Source organism: Panthera tigris, chromosome C1, assembly GCF_018350195.1.
Source record: "Panthera tigris isolate Pti1 chromosome C1, P.tigris_Pti1_mat1.1, whole genome shotgun sequence".
Taxonomy (NCBI): Eukaryota; Metazoa; Chordata; class Mammalia; order Carnivora; family Felidae; genus Panthera; species Panthera tigris.
In genome coordinates, this window is record NC_056667.1 from 82,477,624 (window position 1) to 82,502,839 (window position 25,216).

The following is a 25,216-nucleotide window of genomic DNA, read 5'->3' on the forward strand; positions in this document are numbered from 1 at the left end:
TACCCATTTATTTGAGGGTGCCTTATTGGATGTTCTTTCCCTTACATGTTTGTTTAATCTTTTTTTATCACTGCTATGTTTTGTGAGACTACCACAGGAAAATTACCGCAAAAGGGAAAGCAAATGGGCTCTTCTGAAGCAAAGGATAAAGGTTCAACTCTTCAGTCTTCTAAAACAGTTGTTTTTAAACCTGACTCTAGAATATAATCAGCCAAAGAACTTAAAAACAACAATAATAAAAAAAATTATGCTCATGTCCAGCCCACTCTGACCACATCTCACTCCTCAAATTATATGATACTATTGTTTTTTTAATCTCTTATAACTTTCCTGATTGAAATTAAAATCAAGCTAAAAACAGAATTTGATTTTGTTTTTATTTATGTACTTTTTTAATATTTATTTTTGAGAGAGATAGCAAGAGCACGAGTGGGTAAGGGACAGAGAGACAGAGACGGAGACACAGAATCTGAAGCAGCCTGCAGGCTCTGAGCTGTCAGCACAGAGCCCCACACAGGGCTGGAACTCACGAACTGCCAGATCATGACCTGAGTCGAAGTTGGACACTCAACTGACTAAGCCACCCAGGCACCCCTCTTTGCATTTTTAATTCCTTAGCACAGTGCCTAGAACATTGCAGTCATTAAATATTTATTTAATTCACTCATCAGTTATTTATTGATAGGTGCTGGTCATGCTATAGGAATAGTATTTCAGGGTCTTTACAACATACAACAGTGGATTTCAAATAATGACTATTAAGCCACATTTTAAAAATACAGAATCTGAAGCAGGCTCCAGCTCTGAACTGTCAGCACAGAGCCCGACATGCGGGGCTTGAACTCACGAACCATGAGACCATGACCTGAGCTGAAGTTGGACACTTAACCAACCGAGCCACCCAGATGCCCCCCAAATACGTTTTTTTTAATAATATGCAGGGTGCATGTGCAAGTATGCAAACCAAAAACAAATACACACAAAACTGAAAATATTTTTCACAAAATAACATTTACCCTAACCATGAGCAACACACTTTGATATTTTCTATTCTTTTGTGTTCAATTTTGTAAAATAAAAAAAAAATGATGGCTGTAATCCATTATACTGATTTTAATACCAACCAAAGAGAATCACCAATACTTGGAAAAACACTTGCATAGTGGATGTTCTAACTCTTTCTGAACATTGATAGTAACACACTCTGCAAGTGCTTTTATTTAAAAAAAATAGCAAAATTTTAGAGTCTTTTAAAAAATCCCAATTGTCTCAAAATAATTCAATACAGTTGGATAAAGGCACAGAGCTTTAAATCACTTATCTTTATTTCACTTAGAAGAAACTAAATCTGCCATGGGTAAAAAGATATGTGTCACAATAATGTACATTCACTGTGATTTTTCTTTAATGGACTCTGTTAACATTAGTTAGGGAAAAACCTAAAAGTGAGCAACTTTTCAACAGCAATATCATACGTATTGTTAAAAATCAGGAAACATGAGAATATACTTTTGGTAATGCATTGGATTTACTAAGCTGTCCTGATGAGTCATATTTAATACAAAGTAAGACTTTTTTTTTCTTTTAGACAAACTAATATAGAATGGATAGTATTTATAAATATAGAAGATCTATACATAGTATTCCCAACTACAGAAAGAGAATATACTCCATTTTCATTAATGACCTATGTAAGCAATATGTAAGCAGTAAGTTCAAAGAGTGAATGCTTTGCTATTCACTGCTTTACTAATCTCTCTCAGTAAGGTATCCATGTGTCAAATACCAATGATGATGCACACCTATGGCCGAGAGACCATTATTTCTCTTCCCTCCATATATTTATCACCACCCCCCTTGTCTGTAGTAATAGAAATTTAATGGGGGCTTATGTCCGCCCAACTAGAGGCTATATTTCCCAGCATCCTCTGCTGTTAAGTCTGTTAAAAATTTTTTTTTAATGTTTTTTTAATTTTTGAGAGAGACACAGTGCATGAGTGGGGGAGGAGCAGAGAGAGAGAGGGAGACACAGAATCCAAAGCAGGCTCCAGGCTCTGAGCTGTCAGCACAGAGCCCAATGCAGGCCTCGAACCCATGAACCGTGAAATCATGACCTGAGCCAAAGTTGGACACTTAACTGACTGAGCCACCCAGGTGCCCCTGCTGTTAAGTATGTTTATGTGACCAGGTTGTGGACAACGAAGTAAAAACAAAAGTGCTATGTGCAATTGCTGGGTCATAAACTTCAAAGGAAAGGAGTTCCCTTCCTTCCCATTTTTGTTAGCAGGAATGTGGGCAGAGTGTATACCAACTGATGAAAGATGGAAGTCAAATGTTGAGGATGGTTCAAACTGTTAGATGAGGGAGGATAAACATGTACCTAGTTTAAGTCTCATTTTCCCTTCTTAAAGTGGCCAAACCTATATTCTAAATAATACAGAAGTCCTATTCCAAAATTGACTTCTCCAAACTGAGTGGGAAAAGGTAAAGTAAGTGAATGAAGTTTAATTACAATATAGAAGCATGGTTAATGAACAAAAGCATGTAAGGATGTGAGGCTGTCCAAGTAACAGGCAGTTATATGGTAATAGAAAGGTCATAAATTCCCAACTTGGCAATCAAAAGTGTCAAATAAACAACTCCTGGAGGTAACGCTACTTGTCTTCTATAGACAGAAGCTTTTTTTTTTTTTTTGACAAGATGAAACTTCCTTGTATATATTTCGTATAAAATACTGAAATAGAACATAACTGCATTCTACACATCACTACACCAAAATGTCAAAAGATTCACTTCCCAGCATGAAAATGCACAGCAACATAAACATGAAAGGACTCCACATTTTAAATGCAGTATTCACACCTCGGTGCGGAGTGAAATGGAGTATTGTGAACGGATGTGGCATTATCAAATAACATATGTAAGGGGATTTAATGGAATGAAATTTAAAAAAACTAAAACACATTATTGATTCTAACAGATGGAAGATACTGCTCTGGCTAAACTACTCAGAGTGATAAACCATTTAATTATTCCAAAGTTTTGCTATAATTTGCTTATTATGCAATTAATTTGGAGATATTTCAATGTATTAGTTATTTATTTGGCCCATATCTCCAATACAGAGATTCTTTGTAGACAACATTCGTAGAGATACACAAAACTGCAATAGCATATACTACTCCATTAATGGGAAACCCATCTTTTATGCACACCTGCTGTAGGAAGCTGCAATGGTGAATTTCAAATAATTATTTGAAAACATCACCAATATTTCATACCTTTTGCCTTACTAAATTTTCCATTTATTATTCACCAAGCATTTTTGAACCTGTACTTGTTGAAAGTAACAACTTGCTGATCCAAATTGTTGGTATTAGAGTGTACTTCATAAACGCTTGACTTATTTCTTTATGTTATTTCTTGTATGTTAATTTAACATACAAATGTAATGTTGAAAGTAAAACCAAAGTTGGTTTAGTGCCTCTCAAGAGGAAACCTATGAAAATATCAGACATCTTCTCCTTCCTGTTCTTGATCCACACAGTGATTATTGTACTTATGAAGATAATATAGAGAAATAGCGATGACAGTTGAACTCAAGTTTCTGAAAGGAAGGAGGTTCAAGACACTTAGAAGCTAGAAATGATGGCAAAAATTTATTTTCCTCTCCATAGGTTTTATTCTAAATAAAGGGAGTGACAGAGATGGTCTTAGACTTGGTGGCAATTACCTAGTAAGAGAATACATGGCATCCTGATAAGAAAAATGTAGTAGGCTAAGAAGCATTCCTGATAATTTCACTCCAGAAACACTATGAATAAGGACAGCTCCAAAACAAAAGTAATCCAATGTGTGATCACTTAAAGAGGAGGAACAGTTTTCATCTCATATAGATTTATTTCTTAGCTATTCACATTTAAGGACTGGGAACTGCAGGAAAGACAAACTGAAAGACAGGAATATGGAGTTACTCAGTTTGTATGCTGTAACTGTCCCCAGTATGATCATATGAGAGAATGAACACAGTTTATGAGACAAAGACTAAGTTAAATCAACTCTTTGTTCTCTCTGGTCTCTCAGTAAAATAAAGTGGGTGGAAAAAAATGTTAGAAAACAATCTCCATGGAATATGTACACAAATTATACAACCATGATACACATGAAATACCTTAGCAGGTATGTGACTTCCAGATGTATCATTAAACATGTTTAAACTTTCAGCTAAATATGAAAATTCTTTAGGAAATTTTCAAAAAAAAATTAATAGAACAAACAAAACCTGAGCCAATTCTGTCCTTTATTATCTATTTAGCCAATTTATTTTATCTTGAGAAGAAAGCCACAGCATCTAGACAACTTTTAGCCCAAATTCTGAGCTTCCATGGCATGACTGAAAGATATTTTGTGTCTTAGAGATGTTCACTGATGAGGATGACATAGGGAGAGAAACAGGAAATTTAAAAATGGTCTTGCCAAAGTCTATCCATAATAAAGGTGAGACAACACAGTTAGTTATAAATAGAAAACTTTCTTCAGCCACTCATTCCTGTCTGCTCTCTGAACAGATATAACTTCTATCATGGAAATGTCTGCAGGCAGTTATTCTGAACATTGTCAGGATTTTTTTTTAAATTACAAAGAAAAATATTTAAAAGCAAACTACTCACCTATTCCAATGAAAGCAGCTTTGTACCCTTCTTCTTTCAAAGTACTAAGAGTCATTTCATCCACTGACAGGCTTTTGCCACAAATTATCTATAAGAAACAATATTTCAATAATGATGTTTTGGCATTTGGTTAATTAAAACCTTAACTTTAACATCAAAAGGAACAGAAAATCGATATATAAAATTTCATATACATGTAGACATATTTTTGTCTTTTAGTATATAGGCTTACATGTACAAAACAGTATATAAATAGAACACTAACATGTCTTACTTAAAAGGACTAAATGCAAAAGTCTTTCAATGAAGTAGCAGAAGAAACACTAGTGTATTTTAAATCACATCAGTAAACTTTCATAGCTTGATTAATATGTTCAAGGCACTATGTGAGGCACTTTAAAGAATAAAATGATAAATGAACACAGTTCCTGCCTCAATGTATAATCAGGATCTGTGCAGAAGATATACATAAATAAATGTAACATAAAACAGAGTGTGATTAGCACATGTTTACAGGAATTTGGAGGATAGAGAGATTCACTCTGGCTAAGTTAGCAGGATGAGAATACAGGTAACAGAATTTTAATAGAGCTTTTTAAAATAATAGATAGAATTTTGATAGGGGACATGGTCCAGGGAAGGTGAATAAATCTGGGAGGCAGAGAGTAGTCATCCCTATTAAAAGTCACAATAACCTGTTCAGTACCCAGTCATGAGCCAATTTTCAGATCCGGAACCTACTGACTGCAGAAGGTGGCCAAGTCCCTAGGAAGAAGGACCTGTAACATCCCGCCAAATTAATACTATAATGATTCCCTTAGTCCTTCTCTAAAGGGAGCTATGGCCATTTACGCAAGTACTGTACACTGGGGAAAGGGGAATAATCACACATTTCAAGGACACTGGACACAGATCTTTCACTGACCTTGATAGCTAGGGATACAAGAGTACGGACTACAGGGACAAGGTAAAAGACGGAGCCTGGTAGAATTCTGGCTCACAGACCACTGAGATCACAGCCCCAGGTAGTGATTATTCTCCTAGTCTTCAGCTGCATAAGCAAAACTGCTATACTTGTTAGTTGAAGTTATCCCCACATTGGGTCACTGGTCTGTGAAGTAAGAGCTACAATAATTGGGAAGGACAGAGAACTTCTGAAACCCCAGTCGAGAGCAAATCAAACACACTACCATATACTGGGGGTGGGTAGGATGGGGAGAGATGGTGGTGATCCATGTCATATTTCTGTGTAATTCACCAGTCTGGTCTCAGCAGAGGCCAGATGATTCCTAGAGAATAACTGTAAACTACTGGAGGCTCAACCAAAGAGTACCCCTGAATACAGTTTCTGTGATAGGTGTGGTATTATTGCTAAAGCAGACTAACAAGGCCACAGGTACCCTGCATGTGGTATACGTTTCCATCCTGCTGCTGAGAAAAAGGAATCAGAAACAGTTCACATTCACAGAGGAAAGATAAGAATATTCATTTACAGTTTTGCCTCCGGAACATGTCGACTCTCTACTGTAATAATATATGTAATCTGAAACTATCTGGTCACCCCACAGAACATCACAGTGATCCGTTACATTAAGAACACCATGCAGATTGGACAGCATGAGTAACAGGTGGCTAGTATGCTGGAGACTTTGTTAAGACACATGCCCTGCAGAGGGCTGACAATGAACCCTAAGAAGATCAAGGACTAGCCACTTGAGTGAAGTTTAGAGGTCTTGTCAGGTATGTGGCAGTATATCCTCCCTAAAATAAAATATTTTACTGCAATTTTGCTTTCATTTACCACCATAGAGATGGAAGCACCATTCCTGGTAGGCTTCTTTGGGTTCTGAAGATAGCATGTTCCTAAAAACAAAAGCCTCTAAACTGAGTGGTGGAGGGAGAACAAATTTTATGTATGAAACAGTACTTGAAAATAACCTGCACAGAATACTTAACTAAGTGCAAGGCTCTCTTCTAAACACTGCATATATGGACTCATTTAATCCTCACAAGAACCCCTATGAAGTGGTATCAGTATCCTCATTTTACAGATGATGAAACCAAGGAATAAGAGGGCTCAGACAACCTTCATCAAAGTTACATCTATAGTCCAACTGCAGAGCCAGCAGGAGTAACAGTTATGCCCTGATGATTCTGAAGTAAAAGGAGAATGAAGGGTAGAGCTGGCACCATCTTCAAAGGCACAGAACAACACATCACATGTGAAGACCTACTGAAATGTAGTGTTTCTGGAATACAAAGGGTAAAACATAAAAAAGAAAGAGAAAGTAGGGGGAGAAGATGTCTGGGATTGTATCATAAAGGATCATTTTTGTTTTCCTAAAATACTAATTCTATTTTTATATTGGGAGATGGAATAACTGAAAGTTTCTAAGCCGAGAACAGCCAAAGTGAGATTAAAAACGAACATTCAGAACTCTGGAAGATATCAAATACCACAGAAAGAATCAAAACATCAAGTAAATATATAATATTAAAGATGCTTATAGTATCTAATAGTGTTAACTAGCATTAGAATTAGTAGCATTAGATACTACTCAATGTATCCAATAGTAAGATTTCCAAATTTTAATTTATGCTAATTTTTAAAGAATAGATTTTTTATTTTATTAAACTATTTCTGATCATAAAGTTCTACTGTTTATTTTATGAAATACATAACCTTAATACCGGTATATAATAAAGGCTAGACATAAAAGAAATCTATAGGTCCAAACATTCTAAATTGAGTTTTAGCAAATAGAATGAGAATGCAGTTTCCAAAGTTGAGCAGTGGAATACCCTGCCAATGGGTTAATTAGTGGAAGTGATCCTCAGAATACCTGACTTTAAGTTTAGTTTATCCACTGCCTCAGCAAAAGATTCAAGAAATACCCCCATCCCTCCTGAGGTGGTGCGTGTATGGGCACAGCAATTTAGTTTAGTAGTGTTACTACATGCTTTATCAAATGATAATAAAGACATCCCAATCCTTCCACTCTAGTAGAGTGAACAAGTCTGAGTTTATAATGTACAGGAAAGATGTAAAGACATTTCATATTTCTACAGTCTGTTTCCAGCTTAGCAGGCAATGTATGCAACTGGGGAAGAAAAAAAAAATTGAATTATACGTTTGTGTATTGAAAACTGGAAAGACAAGTAGCTTGATTCTTGGTATTAATACACTAGAACTGGGACCAGGAAGACTTTACTATACTGTGGACAGACATTGTGAGAAAGATGGATAATAGCCATCATTAGGAAGTAGCTCCATGATGGAAATGAGACAAAGCAATAATGGCAACATTGAGTGGAGTGTCAGGCACCAGGACTCTTCTCTGTCTGTGCTGGGAACTCCAGCCAAATTTCCCTTTTCTAAAAGCCTTAGACTCCCAAACATTTGTTATCCAATCAATAATTAACTCTGTAAGAAAGAACAAGGAGAAGGACTCTGACAAAAAAAGGTTAAAATTTTGTTTATGTTATGCATTAGGAAATTGGGCTCAGAGATATAACACATAACTAAAACTAGTTATTATGAGACAACTACAAACATCAAAAACATTCCTATGGCTGATAAACTATGAAATCCTAACATTATTTGTTAAATAGATATGATGCTAGAACAAAAATCACATGGTGAGCATTTTGCTTGTGTTTTTGTTCCTTTAGTCCTCTGTACTTCTGTATATGTAATATTTTTTCATCTTAATTTTCTTAACATGAATTACAACACATATTGTACCTTCCTCTAGTGGCTTTGGTAATTTAGGACTAAGTACTCAAGCTTCTTAGTTAAAATCAGAAGAAAATTTACTCCACTACAAGCTCAGCATAAGAATTATTACTATTCCAATATATGGGCTAAATATAAGCCATGAGCCAAAGTTCCATCTAATATCCCCTTTGGGACTTCATGAAACTTTCTTTACATCTATAATACATCTTCATATATAATAATATTTGTAATGTAAATAGGTTTACAACTTTCTTCTGGAGTGGAACTCTTTCTTCAAATGAAATATATGATACCCATTATTAAAAAATACAGATTACAACATACACGCTCTTCACATTTCTGATAGAATATTTGGCTAAATAGATAAAATATTTCCAGAATCCCTAAGACAGGAGATCAGATGGAAGAATTTAAAAATAATATTTAGCTTTCTTCAGACACAAAAACTATTTTGTCAGCTATTAATAAATATATTTCTCTCCTCCAGTAGTGTTACGATATGTTTTTATATTAGTTTTCCAATAACATTCTATAATAATGGAAATGCTTCAAATAACTATAATAAAAAAGAAGACGATGTAGAGAGGTTATCAAAAATGAGATCTTAGGTATTTTTACTCAAATTATGAAGCAGAAGACATGCCTAATAATTACAAGTTAAGTTTAATCAATAAAGAATTCTATCAAAATATTTTGAGAAATAGCATATAAAGATATTTAGAAAAATATAAGATTTCATGCAGATTTACATTTTTGCTTTTAAAAATGAAGTCATTAGAAATATTATGAAGACTGAAACAAAAATATTTATATCCACCTAATCTCAATTGCAAAACAAAGAGTATTTAAAAAGTTAGTGACATTGACACAAATATCATGAGACTTTGTTAAAGTCTCCCTAGGGTTAAAAATAATTTGCTGTGGTCTAAGTAAATTTCTTATTATAAAATAAAGAGATTTTTTTATTAACTTGTTATTTATTTTTTTAAATTTACATCCAAATTAGTTAGCATATAGTGCAACAATGATTTCAGGAGTAGATTCCTTAGTGCCCCTTACCCATTTAGCCCATCCCCACCCCCACAACTAAAAACAGACGAACAGGGAAGGGAAATAAAATAAAGAGATTAAATAAAAATATAACAGCTAAAAGGCTACTTCTTCTTTTAAAAATTTTTTTTTAAATGTGTATTTATTTTTGAGACAGGGAGAGAGAGACACAAGCAGGAGCAGCGGAGGGGCAGAAAGAAGGAGACACAGAATCCAAAGCAAGCTCCAGGCTCTGAGCTGTTAGCATAAAGCCTGACGCAGGGCTCCAACTCATGAACTGTGAGATCATGACCTGAGCCGAAGTTGGACACTTAACCAACTGACCCACCTGGGCACCCCTAAAAGGCTACTTCTTCTAAGGAATGAATAATTTTATTATAATAGAAGGATCCTTTGATGTGAAATCAACTGAATATATTTAAGAAATTAAAAACTGTATATTCTGCTGATAAGTAAAGTGAAAAACAAAAACTTGAATTCTATCACAAGAATACATGAGCAAATAAAAATATTATCCTAAACAATTCTATGAAAAGGAAAAAACAATCAAAACTATAACTACTGAAGAAAAATAACACTAGTAATACTAATGAAAACATACAGATTCTGACAAGAGTTTATTCAAAGAGAAATTAATAATTTAAAATGGTTTCAGTATTCATCCTAGAAAAAAGAAAAGTATACAACTCAAGACATTAAAAAAGAATAATAAGTATAAGAATAGCATGAGGAAAGAATAAAGTCAGCAATTAGATAATAAGAAAATATAAAACTAAGAGCTGGTTCCTGTAAAGAATACATTAACTGGAAAACCACTACTCACTTTTATCATTAAAAATGTTAAGAAAATACAATGTATAATCCCAGGTACAGATGAGATATTTTTTGTTGTATAGGGGATAACATGTTTAAATGTATGGTAATTAATTCAAAAGTCTCAATGAAATAAATTTTTCTAGGAAAATATATATTGGCCAAATTGACAGAGAATGAAATAGGTGAAAAGACTGATAACTATTAAAAAAAAAAAAAAAAGCCAAAGTTCTATCTCTCACAAAAAGGCTTGAGGTCAGAATGGTAAAATTTTCAAATTCAGTAAAATACTTGTCTCAAGACAATACTCTTAGCAACAAGAAAATAATGAAATACTAGGAAATTTATTTTTATAAGCCTACCATAACTCTATTACCAAAAACTCACAAAGATAACAAACACAAATAAGTAAAGCAAAACATAAACAGGCTTTCAGTAGATTTGAAACTCTGCAAGGACAGCAACGGTATTTGACTATTCCCTGCTCTATTTCCAGTTTTAGTGTTGATTACATAAATAAATGCAGGAAAAAGGAAAAAGACTAACAGAGCAAATGTAGACGTACACATATAATAAAACAATGCAAAACTGGATATCATCCAGATTTATAAAGGTTTATATAATTCAATATGTTAACTGAGCATAAGTTTTTTAAAGGGGCATTTTGAAAATTTAACACACCCTCCCCATTAAAATAAAAAAAATAACATTTTAATATTCTAAATCTAGAAAAATGTGCTCAATATGATTAAAAATGTTATCTCAAAGATAAAAAACAATGCATGTATTATCACTCTTTTATAACATACTAGAGATTCCAGCCAATGAAACAGTGGAAGAAAAATATATAATGTATAAATAGAGAGCAGACAAAAAGTCTCTTTATTTTCTTGTGACAATGTCTGGCTGCAAAATTTTTTAAATTGAAATTTTTTCAATTTAAAATTAAGAAGAACCAATCTATCAAGCTATTAGATATAAAATAAATTAAAATTATTCAACAGGAAATTGAACTAAGAATGTAGTTGGGAGTAAAGATGAATTAAACTTGGTTTTGGGTATGATGAGTATGCTATTTGGATGATAGATATATTTATTGAACTACTAAGAATATAGGTGTGGAGTTTGAAAGGATGGTTCTAGACTAGTATTTATCATACTACTTGGCAAAAGTAAATTCTCAATAATTATGTGTTGAATAAATGAAACAAATCTATTAGAAAGAAAAAAAAAAGAAAAACTGAATAATAACCAAGATAATGCTAGATCATGAAAGCTAAAAATACATACATACATACACATCATACACACAGACACACACACATACATGAGTGCTGGATAGGAGTTCAAACGGTATGAACTTAGAGCAAAATTCATTTCATTGCCAGGAAATTATTGTTGACTTTAAAATATAAAATGTTAGTTGAGAAGTACAAACAGAAGGCAGGTTAATAAGAATCTGGCAATCTGGCGAGGAGAAAAAAGAGGTAACAAGTGTAGAGCACTTTTTAAAAAATGTATCCTCTTATGGCTAAAGTTGATAAGCTAGAAAAGTTGCAAGCATCCTATCAGTGGATATAAGTCCTGAAAGCTGAAAAAGAATCTCATTGCTGTGTGTCCTCAGAATTATACATACAATTTACTGTTTACAAAGAAAGTTTGAATATTTGAAATGTCTCATTTTAAAACAACCCGAGAGGTGGACAAGACAGTATTAACTTCTTGTTTCATTTAGCCTTTAATTTTTTATTGAGAGTTTAAAATTCAAACCTACAAAATGGTAATAAATACTTCCCATACCTTTCCAAAGCAACCTTACGCTATCAGAATCTTCTATTTTTCCAGAGATATCCTCTGTATAGATGGCCTGATAAGTTTGTATCTTACACAAATGGTAGTACACACTTTTACCTTTCAACAGATATTGACCAAATCTAGGGATGTTAATTGACTTTGTCAAAGTTATCTGACTATAAAAGTAGAAAGTTGCAGGACTATTGCTAAAATATATATTTTTCTGGCACTCAGTACATTCACTGCTACTATGTCCTTGATGGGTTTCCTAATGAGAGTAATGGGTATGCTCTAATTTATGCAATATATCTGGTACTGCAAACACTGAATGGAATTTTGCAATTACTTATAAGATAAATTTAGAAGCGCTTTAAATTGATTTCTGATTCATCTTCAATTGCTACTAACACCTAATATATTAGTTTACACCTGATACATTAGTTTGAAGTCCCAATAAATAATATTTTCCTTATTTAATGAGATTTAGCTAAGAGCCTATATTCAGAATGAAAGACATTTAAAGAACTATTCAGAATACATTTTTAAAAAACAAATAATCATCTTTAAATGATCTATTTTGAACACTAGTTTTGAACGCTGAGCTTTCATAAACTTGTGCACATCTGTTATGTGTACTTGCTATAAGATTTCTTGTTCAGTGATTATGTATAAATGCTTTCTGCCAAATAAAGTGTAAAAGCACAAAATATTGTTTTGAGTATTTCCCCTTTTGATTACTTTAATTTTTATTTCTAAATGCAAGAGCTACGAATAGTTTCTTAATCATTTTTCAAAATATCTTTTGCATGCACTTACAGAATGTTTTACGTAAATCTCAATACTTTATTAATATATTGTGTACATCTATTATGTAAAATTAATAGTTTGAAACAGAAAATAGCAATATGTTCCAGTGAAGAGCCAGAGTATAATACTCCTAATTAATAGAAAAGAACAGGAATATCTAAAGCCAAATTCTGAAAGTACAAATATGTTAACTTTTGACCATCTTTAAAAGAACAAGGTTTATCTCACAAAACAATGAAAAATACAAAGCTGTTGATTTCTACACCACTGATTTGCTGCTTATGATAAGAGAGGATTATCACATTAACACTACTGACACGATGCATATAATAAATTAAATAAACCTCTGTAAGATTATGTTCCAAATTGTGAAATACAAATGTTTCAGAGTGCACACAACTTGCATGAAAAAAATGTGATTAAAGAAACCAAATCCTTCTATTAGCTGCAGTGAACCCCTAAAGCAATTTAGGAATTTGTTTCTTACAGACAATTAATCACATGCAGGCGTGCCAGATGAGAACTATTGATTGCCCTTTTCCAGGCTAGTGGCATTCAGACAGTAGACAGACAAATGCCCTAAGCAAGGAGAAGCATCTTTCTGCTTCTGCCTGGTGTAGCTTTTAATTGTTCTTTCCTAAAATGTGTGACATTTTGCTGTTAATCTTTAGTGTAGAGCTTACTCCTTACTCTTTGAGCAATACACATGTGTTATGTTTTTCATTTACCTTTACACCAAGGTCCTTCATAAGCTCAATCTCAAAATGCACTGCATCATATGGTAGCCGGAACTGAGGGATTTCAGAAGTACTGGAAAAAAAAAAAAAAAAAAAAAGAAGAAGAAGAAGAAGAAGCATTTGTGGAAAAATTATTAATCTTTAAAAAATGCAACATGTCTATATTGATCAGTATTAAAGGAATAAGCACTTTTTCTAAGAGTATTTTCATACTATATGGGTGTGAGAACATCCAACTTTTACATGTATGATACAATATTAAATGGATAGCAGTAGAAATAGTTGCAAGTGGTGTGAAAATAAATATACACATTGGAAAACAAATAGATAATTGGTTAAAAGCAATTCCAACACTTTTAAGTTTGTTAGAGTACTTAGCTGAATTATCTAACAATCCAATGATTTCCTAAGAAAAAAAAAATCTTAAGGGGAACCTGGGTGGCTCAGTTGGTTAAGCTTCCGACTTCAGCTCAGGTCATGATCTTGCTATTAGTGAGTTTGAGCCCTGTGTTGGGCTCTGTGCTGAGAGTTCAGAGCCTGGAGCCTGCTTCAGAGTCTGTGTCTCCCTCTCTCTCTACCCTTCCTGTATTCGTGTTCTGTGTCTCTCTCTCAAAAATAAATAAACATTAAGAGAGTATTTTTTAAAAAAGAAAAAAGTCTTAAAAACATGAAAATTAAAACTATTTTTAGTATTTAATATATATATATACACATATATATTCCACAAATATACAACTAGCTTGTTCAAATTCAAATCTGTAACTTTGAATTACTATGCTGTTTAGAATATTATTGGGTTGGTTCCAGATGATCTATAAAATTTTTTTTTATAGTAAACCAATCTTCTATGAAAGCAGTAAGTGTCCCAAAAGGATAGAGTCATTAAAAAGTAATCCTATTTAATATGAGTGCTCACTATTTGCACTTAAAAAACAAAAATGAGCACTAAAATATAATAATTTAAATAGTATAATAGTTTATGGAGTATCAAAGGTAAGGACAAATAAGTCTTCAATGTTTTATAGCAATAAAAAGGCTATAAGCATTCATGAATATATACTAATTCATTTATTCAGTTATCTATTTATTCAATAAGCATTTACAAAGTACCAGACACAGCATTAGCTGCAGTGATTTGATGGTGAATTTTACCAAATTCCCGTTTTCAGTATATTCTCATTCTGGTGGGGAAGGTTACATACACAGATAACTACAATAGAATGTAGTACATGCAATGAATGAGGTATATCCAGGCATTATAGCGATACATTTATAAAATAAATAAATAATAGTTGAAGATGAACCTACTGGATCATTCAATACCAAGTCTTTCAAAGTGCACACACAGATTTTTCATTCTTTGGAGACTTAAGAACATAACTATTCAATTAATTTCCATACATAAAACAATTAGCAAGATATGCTCAGTGCTATAGAAAATGCAAAGTATTAAACAGTATAAAATTAATTCCCTATACTACAGGGGCTTTCCATCTAGTTAGCACGTAAGATTATACGTGAGAGTAAATTTGGGCCTAAGTCAGAGATAAAAATCATTTAAGCTGACTTGTGGACTCTAGTCATACTACCTGGGAAGTCATGATAATACTCTGCACCAAGGAGGGCCCTTGGAGGGTATTAGAATACTCCACCCCCCAAAAAAATGTCACTTTGGTATAAGGATTACTTTGAGCAGAAGGCAACTGAGAAGGAGATATAAGAAAAGCTCTCTGCCCCCCTAATATCTGCCTAAAAGCAGGACATAAATTTACAAAGGTGTATCTCTATTTCCCTACCACTAAGGGCAGAACTCTTAATCACCAGGAGATAATTCTAGACCCCTTTTCGCCCCAAAACAGGCTAATAAGACTAAAAAGAATCTACATTACAAACCTTACTAAATAACCCTTATATTCCATGAATTTTCCTCATATATCTACCTTCCCACCCCTAAAAAGTTTGTTGCCTCTAAAAGCCTAAAGCCTTTTCCTTTGTCTTGCCATTTCGCAAATTTATTGCTCTTCGTTAAGAAGCTATATAAACCTCAAGTTCTATATTTTTGATAGAACCTCAAGTTCTATCATCACTATGTTCTTCTATTTGTATGAATGATACATGTATTAGTGAACTGTTTTTCTTATTAATCTGTCTCTTGTCTGCTTATTTCACAGGCCCCGCCAAAGAACCCAAAAGGGTTGGGTATATTTTTTCCTACTCTATGGCCCGAAAGGCTACACAGAAAGATTCTTAAATATTAAGAATTGTATGTGGACACAGACACCTAGCCTTGATAGGCATGGGGCTCTGTGTGAGAGAAACTGGAAATGGACTAAAGTTGGGTCTGATGAAGTTTCTCAAAAGGCTGGACAAGAGAACAAAACAATGAGCTGTGAATAAAGAACTCCAGCCAAATAAACCAACCATAGCAAGGCAACATCCAGATACATTGTGAGGCATAGTACCTTCCCTTGACTAAGCCCTAACCTAAAATTTTTATGGTATTTCAGTAAGTGTATGGTACAAAAGAAGAAAAACTTATGCTAGTGAAGGCAAATGGTTGTTATTTAAGAAATAGCTCTGAAAGAAAGGCTACAACTTTTCTGTTGATCAGAAAGAAAGAAAGGATGACATTACCCAACCCAGCAGGAGGAAACACAAGCAAAAAAGAAATATAACTTTGAAAGCTAAAGTAGGCATTGGAGTAAATGGAATGCCAGGCTGCTGTGGCTTCAGCAACTTTGGTTAGATCCTCATACTGCCCTGAAAGCATTGTAGCCAATATTTACCACAGTGCTTAGCAAAAGCATTAAGCAAATAATTGTGTAGGATATCTCCAAGGATATCCTACAGGAAGTAAGTGGAAGGTGAGATACTCAAAAAAAGTTGGTTAGATTTGGTTATTAATGAGTAGACAGGGGATAGGGAGGTGATTATGGATAGTTATAAATGTGACATATTTATATACACCAATGGATAAGATCAGCAGACAGATGGGAGATACATACACATACACAGTACAATGTGACAAATGTAAAATATCACTGTGAACAAGAGTGTTTCAAAAGAGGGGAGGCTTATTGTGGGATGAGATAATCAGGTAGATGAAATGTGACAAATGATCAGCTTTCAGTTAAGTGAAGAAGAGGGAAGGCATCAGAGGACAAAGAAAATGGCAAGGAGGAGGAACAGAAAGGGGAGGAGGAAAAAAGTACACATGCTGTGATCAGGGAATGACAATGGAGCAGAGGGGTTTCAGGAGGCTTTAGCAGAAACACCACAGCCCTGTAATCAGGTATTTTGAGTATTAGATGAATTCCTCCTTGTTTCGGAGCTTTAAATGTCATCTACATGTATGTAATGAATCTCATATTCTTATCCTCAGACCATAATTCCAGCCTTTTATGTTCACTTGAATGTCTAACAGGTATCTCAGGTTCATCAGGCCCCAAATTAAACTTTGGGTCTTCCACCCCAACACTGGATCTCAGACAACTCCATTTTATGAGTTGCTCAAGCCCCAAATTCCATCATCTCTATTCCCTAGCCCAGGTGCAGGCCATAAGGGGGTGTAATGATTTAGACTAAACAGTTACATACTGATTAAAATAAGCCTGCTTTGTATTTTCTTTTTTTTTAAATTTTTTTTAATGTTCATTTATTTTTGACAGAGATAGAAAGAGCATGAGCAGGGGAGGGGCAGAGAGAGAGGGAGACACAGAATCCGAAGCAGGCTCCAGGCTCTGAGCTGTCAGCACAGAGCCCGACACGGGGCTTGAACTCACAGAACGTGAGATCATGACCTGAGCCAAAGTCAGACGCTTAACCGATTGAGCCACCCAGGCACCCCAAAATAAACCTGCTTTGTATTATCACTATGAGCTGCTTTCAACAGTGTCACTGATATCCTAAACACAGTCTCCCTGTCCCTACCCCCCCAAAATCTCTGGTAGATCTAAATTCTAAATAATTGCTATGGTTGCTGTAGAGTTCTAGTAATATGTGAATAAGCTTTAAATTGCCCCATTTTTATTACCCATTCTTAGTAAACATTGAGTTCTATAAGGAAGTTCATGTGAGAAATCCCAGTTAAACAGTGGCCACTGGCACATACTGATTTAGCTGAAAGCATTCCTTGTTCCAACTACCACAGGCAGCATGTGTCTCCACCCCTTACTAGGACATATGCTAACGTTTAAACAGTCGGTTTGGAACTGATAAAATGATAGCACATGAAGCAATATGATTTACATCAACTCTAATTTTGGGCAACTATGAGGCTTTTGTGCTTCAAATTAAAATAGTGAGGGGCGCCTGGGTGGTTCAGTCAGTTAAGTGACCGACTTCAGCTCACGTCATGATCTCGTGGTTTGTGTGTTCCAGCCCTGTGTTGGACTCTGTGCTGACAGCTCAGAGCCTGGAGCCTGCTTCAGATTCTGTGTTCTCCCTCTCTCTGTGCTCCTTCCCCACTCACGCTCTCTCTCAAAAATAAATAAACATTGGAAATAAAATTTTTTAATTAAAAAAAATATTGAAACAGTGTGAGCTGTATCTTTAATATTGAAATTACTTCAATTGTTAATGTTTTTTATAGGAATAAATCAAAACAGTTTTTATTACTGATTATTATGATTTTTATTGAAAATTACTTTATTGCATAGACTAGAGAATAAGCATATTAAAAAAAAAATCTACTCCAGGCATTAAATATGCCACCATACCACTAAACTGCCAGTTAAAAAACAAACAAACAAACCTTAATGCATTTATCATCACCTGACATATTCTATATTTGGTTTATTGTTTGTTTATTGTCTGCCTTCCCATTACTAGAGTGTAATAATCCTCATGAGAAGAGGTACTTCGCTTTGTCCACTTCTGAGCTCTAGTGCCTGAGATTATGACCAGCGCGTAGGAGATCAATAGATATTGAAGGCAGGAAGGAAGAGAGGAAGGAAAGGAGAGAGGGAGGGAGTGAGAGAGGGAGGAAAGGTAACATCATGTCATGGCTTTCAATACCAAGCCAGAATCATTGTCTCAGATTATGGGGAGCTACTGAGAGATTACAAGTAGAAGGGTGACATAACCAGTTTTGGAAACTGTTAGAAAAATGAATTTGAAAAAGACAAATCAGGAAGCAAAGAGACCCATTTGGAGGCTATACAGGTACAGCAAGTGAGATGTTAGGGGCATAGAGGTGGAGAGGTGAGAGGATATTTTAAAAGTATTCACAAAATACAAATTGCCAGGACACTTAAGAGTAGTGCAGATAATTCCCATTTGTTTTGGTGATGCCCTCCACTGAGGGACCAAACTCAGGAAGAGGCGTATTATTGATTGGTATGGTGAAATTTATAAGAGATGTCCAGGATTTTGAATGTATGACCAGGACAGAGAGAGAGGTTAGGACAAGTACAGATTTTAAAATAATTTTTCTGTAAGTGGTAACTGACCATGAGAGTAAATGAGATCACTGGCAAGACCACATGGTAAGACAGGGGATAAAAGAAAGGAAGACAGAATTTGATTGGAAGGATTATTTCCTAAGTTTGTTTTGCTTAAGAAAACAAACTTTTATTCCTCCACTTGTACTCTTTTAACCATCTAAAGTGTTGACAGAAAATTTCCTTATGGGAACCATAAATTCTTGGGGCGCCTGGGTGGCTCAGCCGGTTGAGTGTCCAACTTCGGCTCAGGTCATGATCTTACAGCTTGTGAGTTCAAGCCCCGCATCGGGCTCTGGTGCTGACAGCTCGGAACCTGGAGCCTGCTTCAGATTCTGTGTCTCCCTCTCTCTCTGTCCCTAATCCACTCGCATTCTGTCTCTGTCTCTCTCAAAAATAAATAAACATTAAAAAAAAATTTTTTTTAATAAATTCTTTAGTACCATCAATGGAGTATCAGAAACCTAAACAAACAAACAAACAAAATCGTTCTTCTATGTTCATGCTGCTTTCAAGTAAATGGAATTTACCTATAACAACTCCCACTCTTTTCATAATACTATTTATTATGATAAAGGTACCACACTGTAAATTTGTGTTACATCACACTTGTACTCAAAATAATTCCTATTGCTATAACCATTTCACCTAAACCCCATTTTTCTTTACTGTCAATCAATATGAAATGCAATAAACATGGTGAAAATGTGTGAAATAACTAAAATAAACCATTGCTCTGGCTATACAACACCTAGCAAAAATGTTAGAATTCATGTGTACTAATTTTTAAAGGGAAAAGACAAAATCAAAAGGATACACATGCATGCACACTTACAGTCTGTTAATACCATCTTTATTTATCTTTGTTACCATAATATGAAGCCCTTTAACCTTTTTAAACCCAAGTCCTGAAAAAAGAAACCACAAGGAGAGGAAAGCAAAACTACTGATTATTTTAATATTGTTGCCACATCAAAAAAAAAAAAATCAATCAATTGTGTTCAATGGAATAGGGATTAAGTCCTTGCTATCTTTCACCAACTCTAGTGATTTTTTAAAAAGTGGTTGTGATACTAATTCACCAGGGATAAAAGAATCTGTTTGGATGCAAAGGAGAAGGAAAGATAAAACTTGACACCATCTCTTTAAGCAATTGATTTCAAATACAAAGCTAATTTAATCTTTTTAGCCACTTTGAAGGTATAAGAGAATGAGAGGCATCTGTAAGTGAAAAAATAAATTAACAGGAAAGGGTTGTGGTTGTAATGCTGGCTAAATTCCAATGTCAGTTTTTATAATCCTGTAACAGTGGCACATAATGCCTCTTCCATGGGATGGTCCAAATAAGACTGATTAAACATTTTATATTGTCCCTAGATACTGGGAACATTCAAAGGCAAAGGAAAGAAAATAAATCAAAAAAGAATTAAAAAAAACAAAGATCATTAATCCAGGAGAATCTGTCCCATTAGAAAATGTTCAGCAAATATGTAAAAGCACAAGTTTAGTGCTAGTTTATATGATTTAGAAATTCCTACTCTGCTTTTGAGTTACAAAGAGATGGAGATGCTAGCTACCATAATAATATACCAAAATTGCCGACACAGAATAATTCACAAACCAGGCCTGTTCCATGTGAAATGCAATTAAGGCGCAAAAAGATTTTTCCTAGCCTATTAGGGTATACAACAATTAAGTTCATATTTTTTAAATTAGCTCACATATTCATTGATGTGTATAATTGAAAAAAATGTACAATGCTTATACATATGTTGCTAATAGATTACGTTTTTCCTAATTAATAAAGCTGTGGTAAAACACCATTAAAAAGATAGTCTAAATCATTCCAGCAAAATAATATATTAGGTATTTTACATTCCAGGAGTAAATAAAAAACTTTACAAACTATGTGTAATCCCTTAAAACTCATAGTGGTGAAACATCAATACAGAAAAAATAATTATTACTTGACAATCAGGTTATTTTTTTCTTCAGTTTATGCTTCATATCCTCTTTAATAGGTTTTCCTATTATATGATACCTTGGCTTGATGATTCAGTCAAATAGTTTTATATTAATGCAAGCTTATTTTGGGTTCATATAGTCATTTGACCAATATGAAATTTTACAATTATTGACATATTTATAGGTGTCATAAAATATAAAAAAAACATAAGCACAAATTTTAGCCATAATTTGATTAAATGTATTCTGTGATTATTAAATATGATAAATTTACTTTAAAAGTAGCTATTAAGTAGCTATTAAATTTAAATGTTAATACAACAACAGATATGCCAAATGACAGTATTTTATGTCATAACTTTCTAATGCAAGATGACACATTTATGAAAAATAACAAATTGAGTAATATTAACTTTCCATCCAAATTCTTTCTCATTTTTATATCAAATGTTTTAAGTAATTTGCATTTCCTACTTATAATAAATTTTATTTCATTCTAATCACAAATGTAATGTATGTCCACTATAGAGTTCTATCTACTTTAAATGAAGCAAACTTCCCCACCCAATTTCTAAGTGTGCTTTGAATATATGAAAGTCATTGATACAAAGTAAATATTTTCCCATTTCAATGAATGAATGCTCATGGGAATAAAAGGCTGTGAGTCCTGATTTATAATCATGATGCTGATTAATATTAAATATTAATAAGGTATTTATGAAATAAAACTGCATATATGTACATTAAAATGGAACAATTTTAGTAGACTCTGACATGATTTTAATCAAATGCAAATCTAAAGAGATTTCAAATTAAAAATATGTGAGCAGGCAAACATGACTACGTATACAACAAAATGAATTATCCAGGTATTCTACAGACCTACGTTTTTCCCATCTTTAATTTCTATAATTTTCAGACATATCTCCATTAAAGGACAGATTTACAGGGATGAAATAAGTTTTCATATGACAGCTTCTTCTATCCATAAAATATTTTGCTGAGATTTATCTTAAATTCACAGAAACTAGACAGAGAAATTTTTAAATAAATACTGCTTAAAGCCAACTAAAGTGAATAATGAAATCAAAATCAAGCATTTGGAAAAAGAACATTTAAAATACCATCTGTGAGCCTGAAGTTCCTATGTAATTATGAATCAACAATATTCATAATTTTTACCTCATCATTTTTAATACTTTAAACATGAAAAAAATATAGGCATTACCTTAAACCACCAACATATTCTTGTTTTTCAAAGATAGTGATGTCAGAGTAGCCTAAACGAGCCAAAAAGGAAGCACAACTTATACTTGCAGGCCCAGCACCAAAAAGAGCAATTTTTGCAGAATAGGCTTCAGGCATGTTTTCGGGGTGAGGCAGAGAAGGATCTCGAATTTGTGTGATATTCATTGTTTTGAAAACCTATGGAGAAATCAAATGCCATGATTAAAAATTATAAACTAACTTATACAACTTCAAATATGCTTTAATGTTTCAAACGCACTAGTGTTTTAAATAAAAACAGGAAGTATATTTTCAGTATTAATACAGTATCATTAGAAGTTGTACTGGATCAAGTAGATGACATCCTATGCTTGACTCTTTCTCAATCTTTGGAATTCCTTTCCTGGTCACACATCCTATAGGAAGCATTTTGGCTCACTTTCTTTACACCCACTTCTAGGCCAAGTTAAGTGCTCCTCCTCTGAAGTCCTATAGTATATGCTGCATGCCTCTAACATAACTCCTTACAAATGTATCTATTTATGTGTCATGTTTCCATGTTAGTCAGTAGAACATTTTTGTTCCTTGAGTTAGAGACCATATCCTTCATAAACACACACACATATAACTTACTATGTTAAATGGAATGTTATATGTTGTATGTTTTAGGTATTTTTAAAAACATGTTACCATTGTACTACCAGCAGTTAGTACTAATCTGGCACATAGAAAACATTCAGTAAATAATTTGCTGATGCCTGCTTCTGATTATAATAGATTAGCCTCTGAAGGATAACTTTTTAAAATATTTTGAAAGCATTAGAGAGCTATACCTGAAGCTAACCAGACTAGAGGGGTCAGTCAAGATCTCAAGAGAAAACAGAGAAGAAGAGAAGTGAGATGACAGTTCAGGAGTTACTTTTACCCTGGGGATAAAACCACCTCATAGCAGAAAGAGGAAAGCTCTGAATCTAGGAGAGGACCACAGCTCAGAAAAGACAGCAAGAGAGACTGTGGGAATATCCTAGGACTAGAGAAATACAAGGTTTGGGGAATGTAAGAGGCCAGAAACCAGGAGCAGAAGAAAGTGAAGAAAAATAAGCTTCTTAAACTGCACAGGATAAAAGGCTAAGAATCTACACAGAAAATCTCTGCAAAGAAGAGGGGAACTTTCTATACTCTGATGGCCCAGAGGAAATAAAAATGAGTGTAGTAGCAGCTAAAGAAGGAAGATCCCTAGTAAACAGTCAGCTAGAATTCTTGGAGAGCTCTACTCTACAAGTGGCACAAACCAGACGTAGACAAGCAGCCTGAATCAACTCAGCTCTTGTGAATGAGGGTGATTAGTCCTCACTGTATTTGTTTACTAAATGATAGGATAGACCTTCTGTGGAGGGTAATAAGCCAATCACAGCATTTACAAATTTTCATACACACTACCTCGTTTTGGTAAAATAGCCTAGGCTTGTCAACAACTAATAACTAAAAACTTCCTAGAAATAAGAAAATAGAGATGCATATAAAATCCAGGTAAGTGTAGTTATCACAGATTTTAGAATAACCAGAATTAATGTTAAAAAATACATAATAAGAATGTGAACTTTACCAGGAAACTGGAGTTAAAAAAAAAAAGAAATATGAGAAGAAAAAAAGTGAACATTAAAAAAAAAAAAAAAAACTAAACACACGTATTTGACAGCAGATTGAACAGGTGAGCAAAAAGGGCAAGAGGACTAAAGATGGGACTGTAATAACTATCTACACCAAAGCATGGAAAAATAGGAAGGAAAATACAGAAAGAAAACTATAACAACAACAAAAACCAAACATGAAAGAAAAAGAACATATACAGAGCTAATATACACATAATTGGGATCAGAGGACATACACATAATTGGGAGAGGACAGAAAATGAGACAGTAGTAATATTTCAAGAGAAATAGACCAAGAACTTCCCCAAAATAATGAAAGACGTGAAAGCAAGAAGTTCTAAAACCTTTAAAAAGGTAGAAATAAGGAAACTCATGCAGATCACAGTAAAATTGCTGTGGACCAAGGTGAGAAAAATAAAGCATTGAAAGCAACAAAAAAACAAAGACACCGTACTGTCAACAAGCAACAAAAAGGGCTGAAAGTTTTTCTCTCAAAAGAATTGATGGAAGTCAGAAGACAATAAAATGGTATTTTTTGAACAGTGAAAGAAAATATCTTCTACCAGGAATTGTATTCAGAAGGAAAATATCCTTCAAATGTGAAAGTAACATAAAGACACTTGCAGGGAATATTTATTGGCAACAATAAAAGATTTGCTGAAGAATATTAGATGAAGTTCTTCAGAAAGAAAGCATATCACAGATGGAAACTCAGAAATTCAGGAAGGCATAAAGGGCACTGAAAATTATAAATATGTGGGTAAATGTAAATGACATTGACTGTTTAAATTAATAAAGTCACATGGGGTTTATGATAATTGAAAACTGAAATACATGATAAAAAGTATGAGAGATTGAATGAAAGTACACTAGTGTGTAGGAAGTAGTAAAAATATCAACATTTATTAGGCTGCAATTGATTAAGGATGCATATTGTACAACTATAGTAACTACTAAAAGAATACTATTACTAATAGGTAAATTGTTGAGGGGAAAGTAGAATTTTAAAAATATTTTATTAATAAAAGAAATAAATGAGAGAAAATTCATGTAATAGAAGGGCAGAGTGGGAGAGGAGAAAGCAGAAAACAAGTAGTAAGAAAGTGAATATAAATACATACATATGAATAATTACATTAAATGTAAATGGGTCAAAATTATAATTAAAATATTAAGGTTATATATATATATATATATATATATATATATATATATATATAAAAAATAGATATACATCATAAGTACAAAGACACAAAAAGGTATAGAAGATGAAAAAAGTTATTCTATGCAAACACTAACCAGAAGAAAGCTGGTGTAGGTA

At 33.7% G+C, this 25,216-nt stretch overlaps 1 protein-coding gene across 6 annotated transcripts in view; it reads right to left on the bottom strand.

Moving 5' to 3' along the window:
- DPYD (dihydropyrimidine dehydrogenase) overlaps positions 1–25,216 on the bottom strand; it is an 851,480-nt gene that overhangs the window by 571,549 nt on the left and 254,715 nt on the right. For 5 of the 6 annotated variants that reach the window (XM_042997970.1, XM_042997965.1, XM_042997967.1 and 2 more), the window contains exons 6-8: positions 22,245–22,441; positions 13,602–13,683; positions 4,671–4,758 (exon numbers count right to left, since the gene is read on the bottom strand). In XM_042997970.1, coding sequence (XP_042853904.1) covers positions 4,671–4,758; positions 13,602–13,683; positions 22,245–22,441 — 367 coding nt within the window. Of the gene's footprint in view, positions 1–2,098; positions 4,426–4,670; positions 4,759–13,601; positions 13,684–22,244; positions 22,442–25,216 lie in introns of those variants that run through there. The other variant, XM_042997968.1, reaches the window with a different exon arrangement.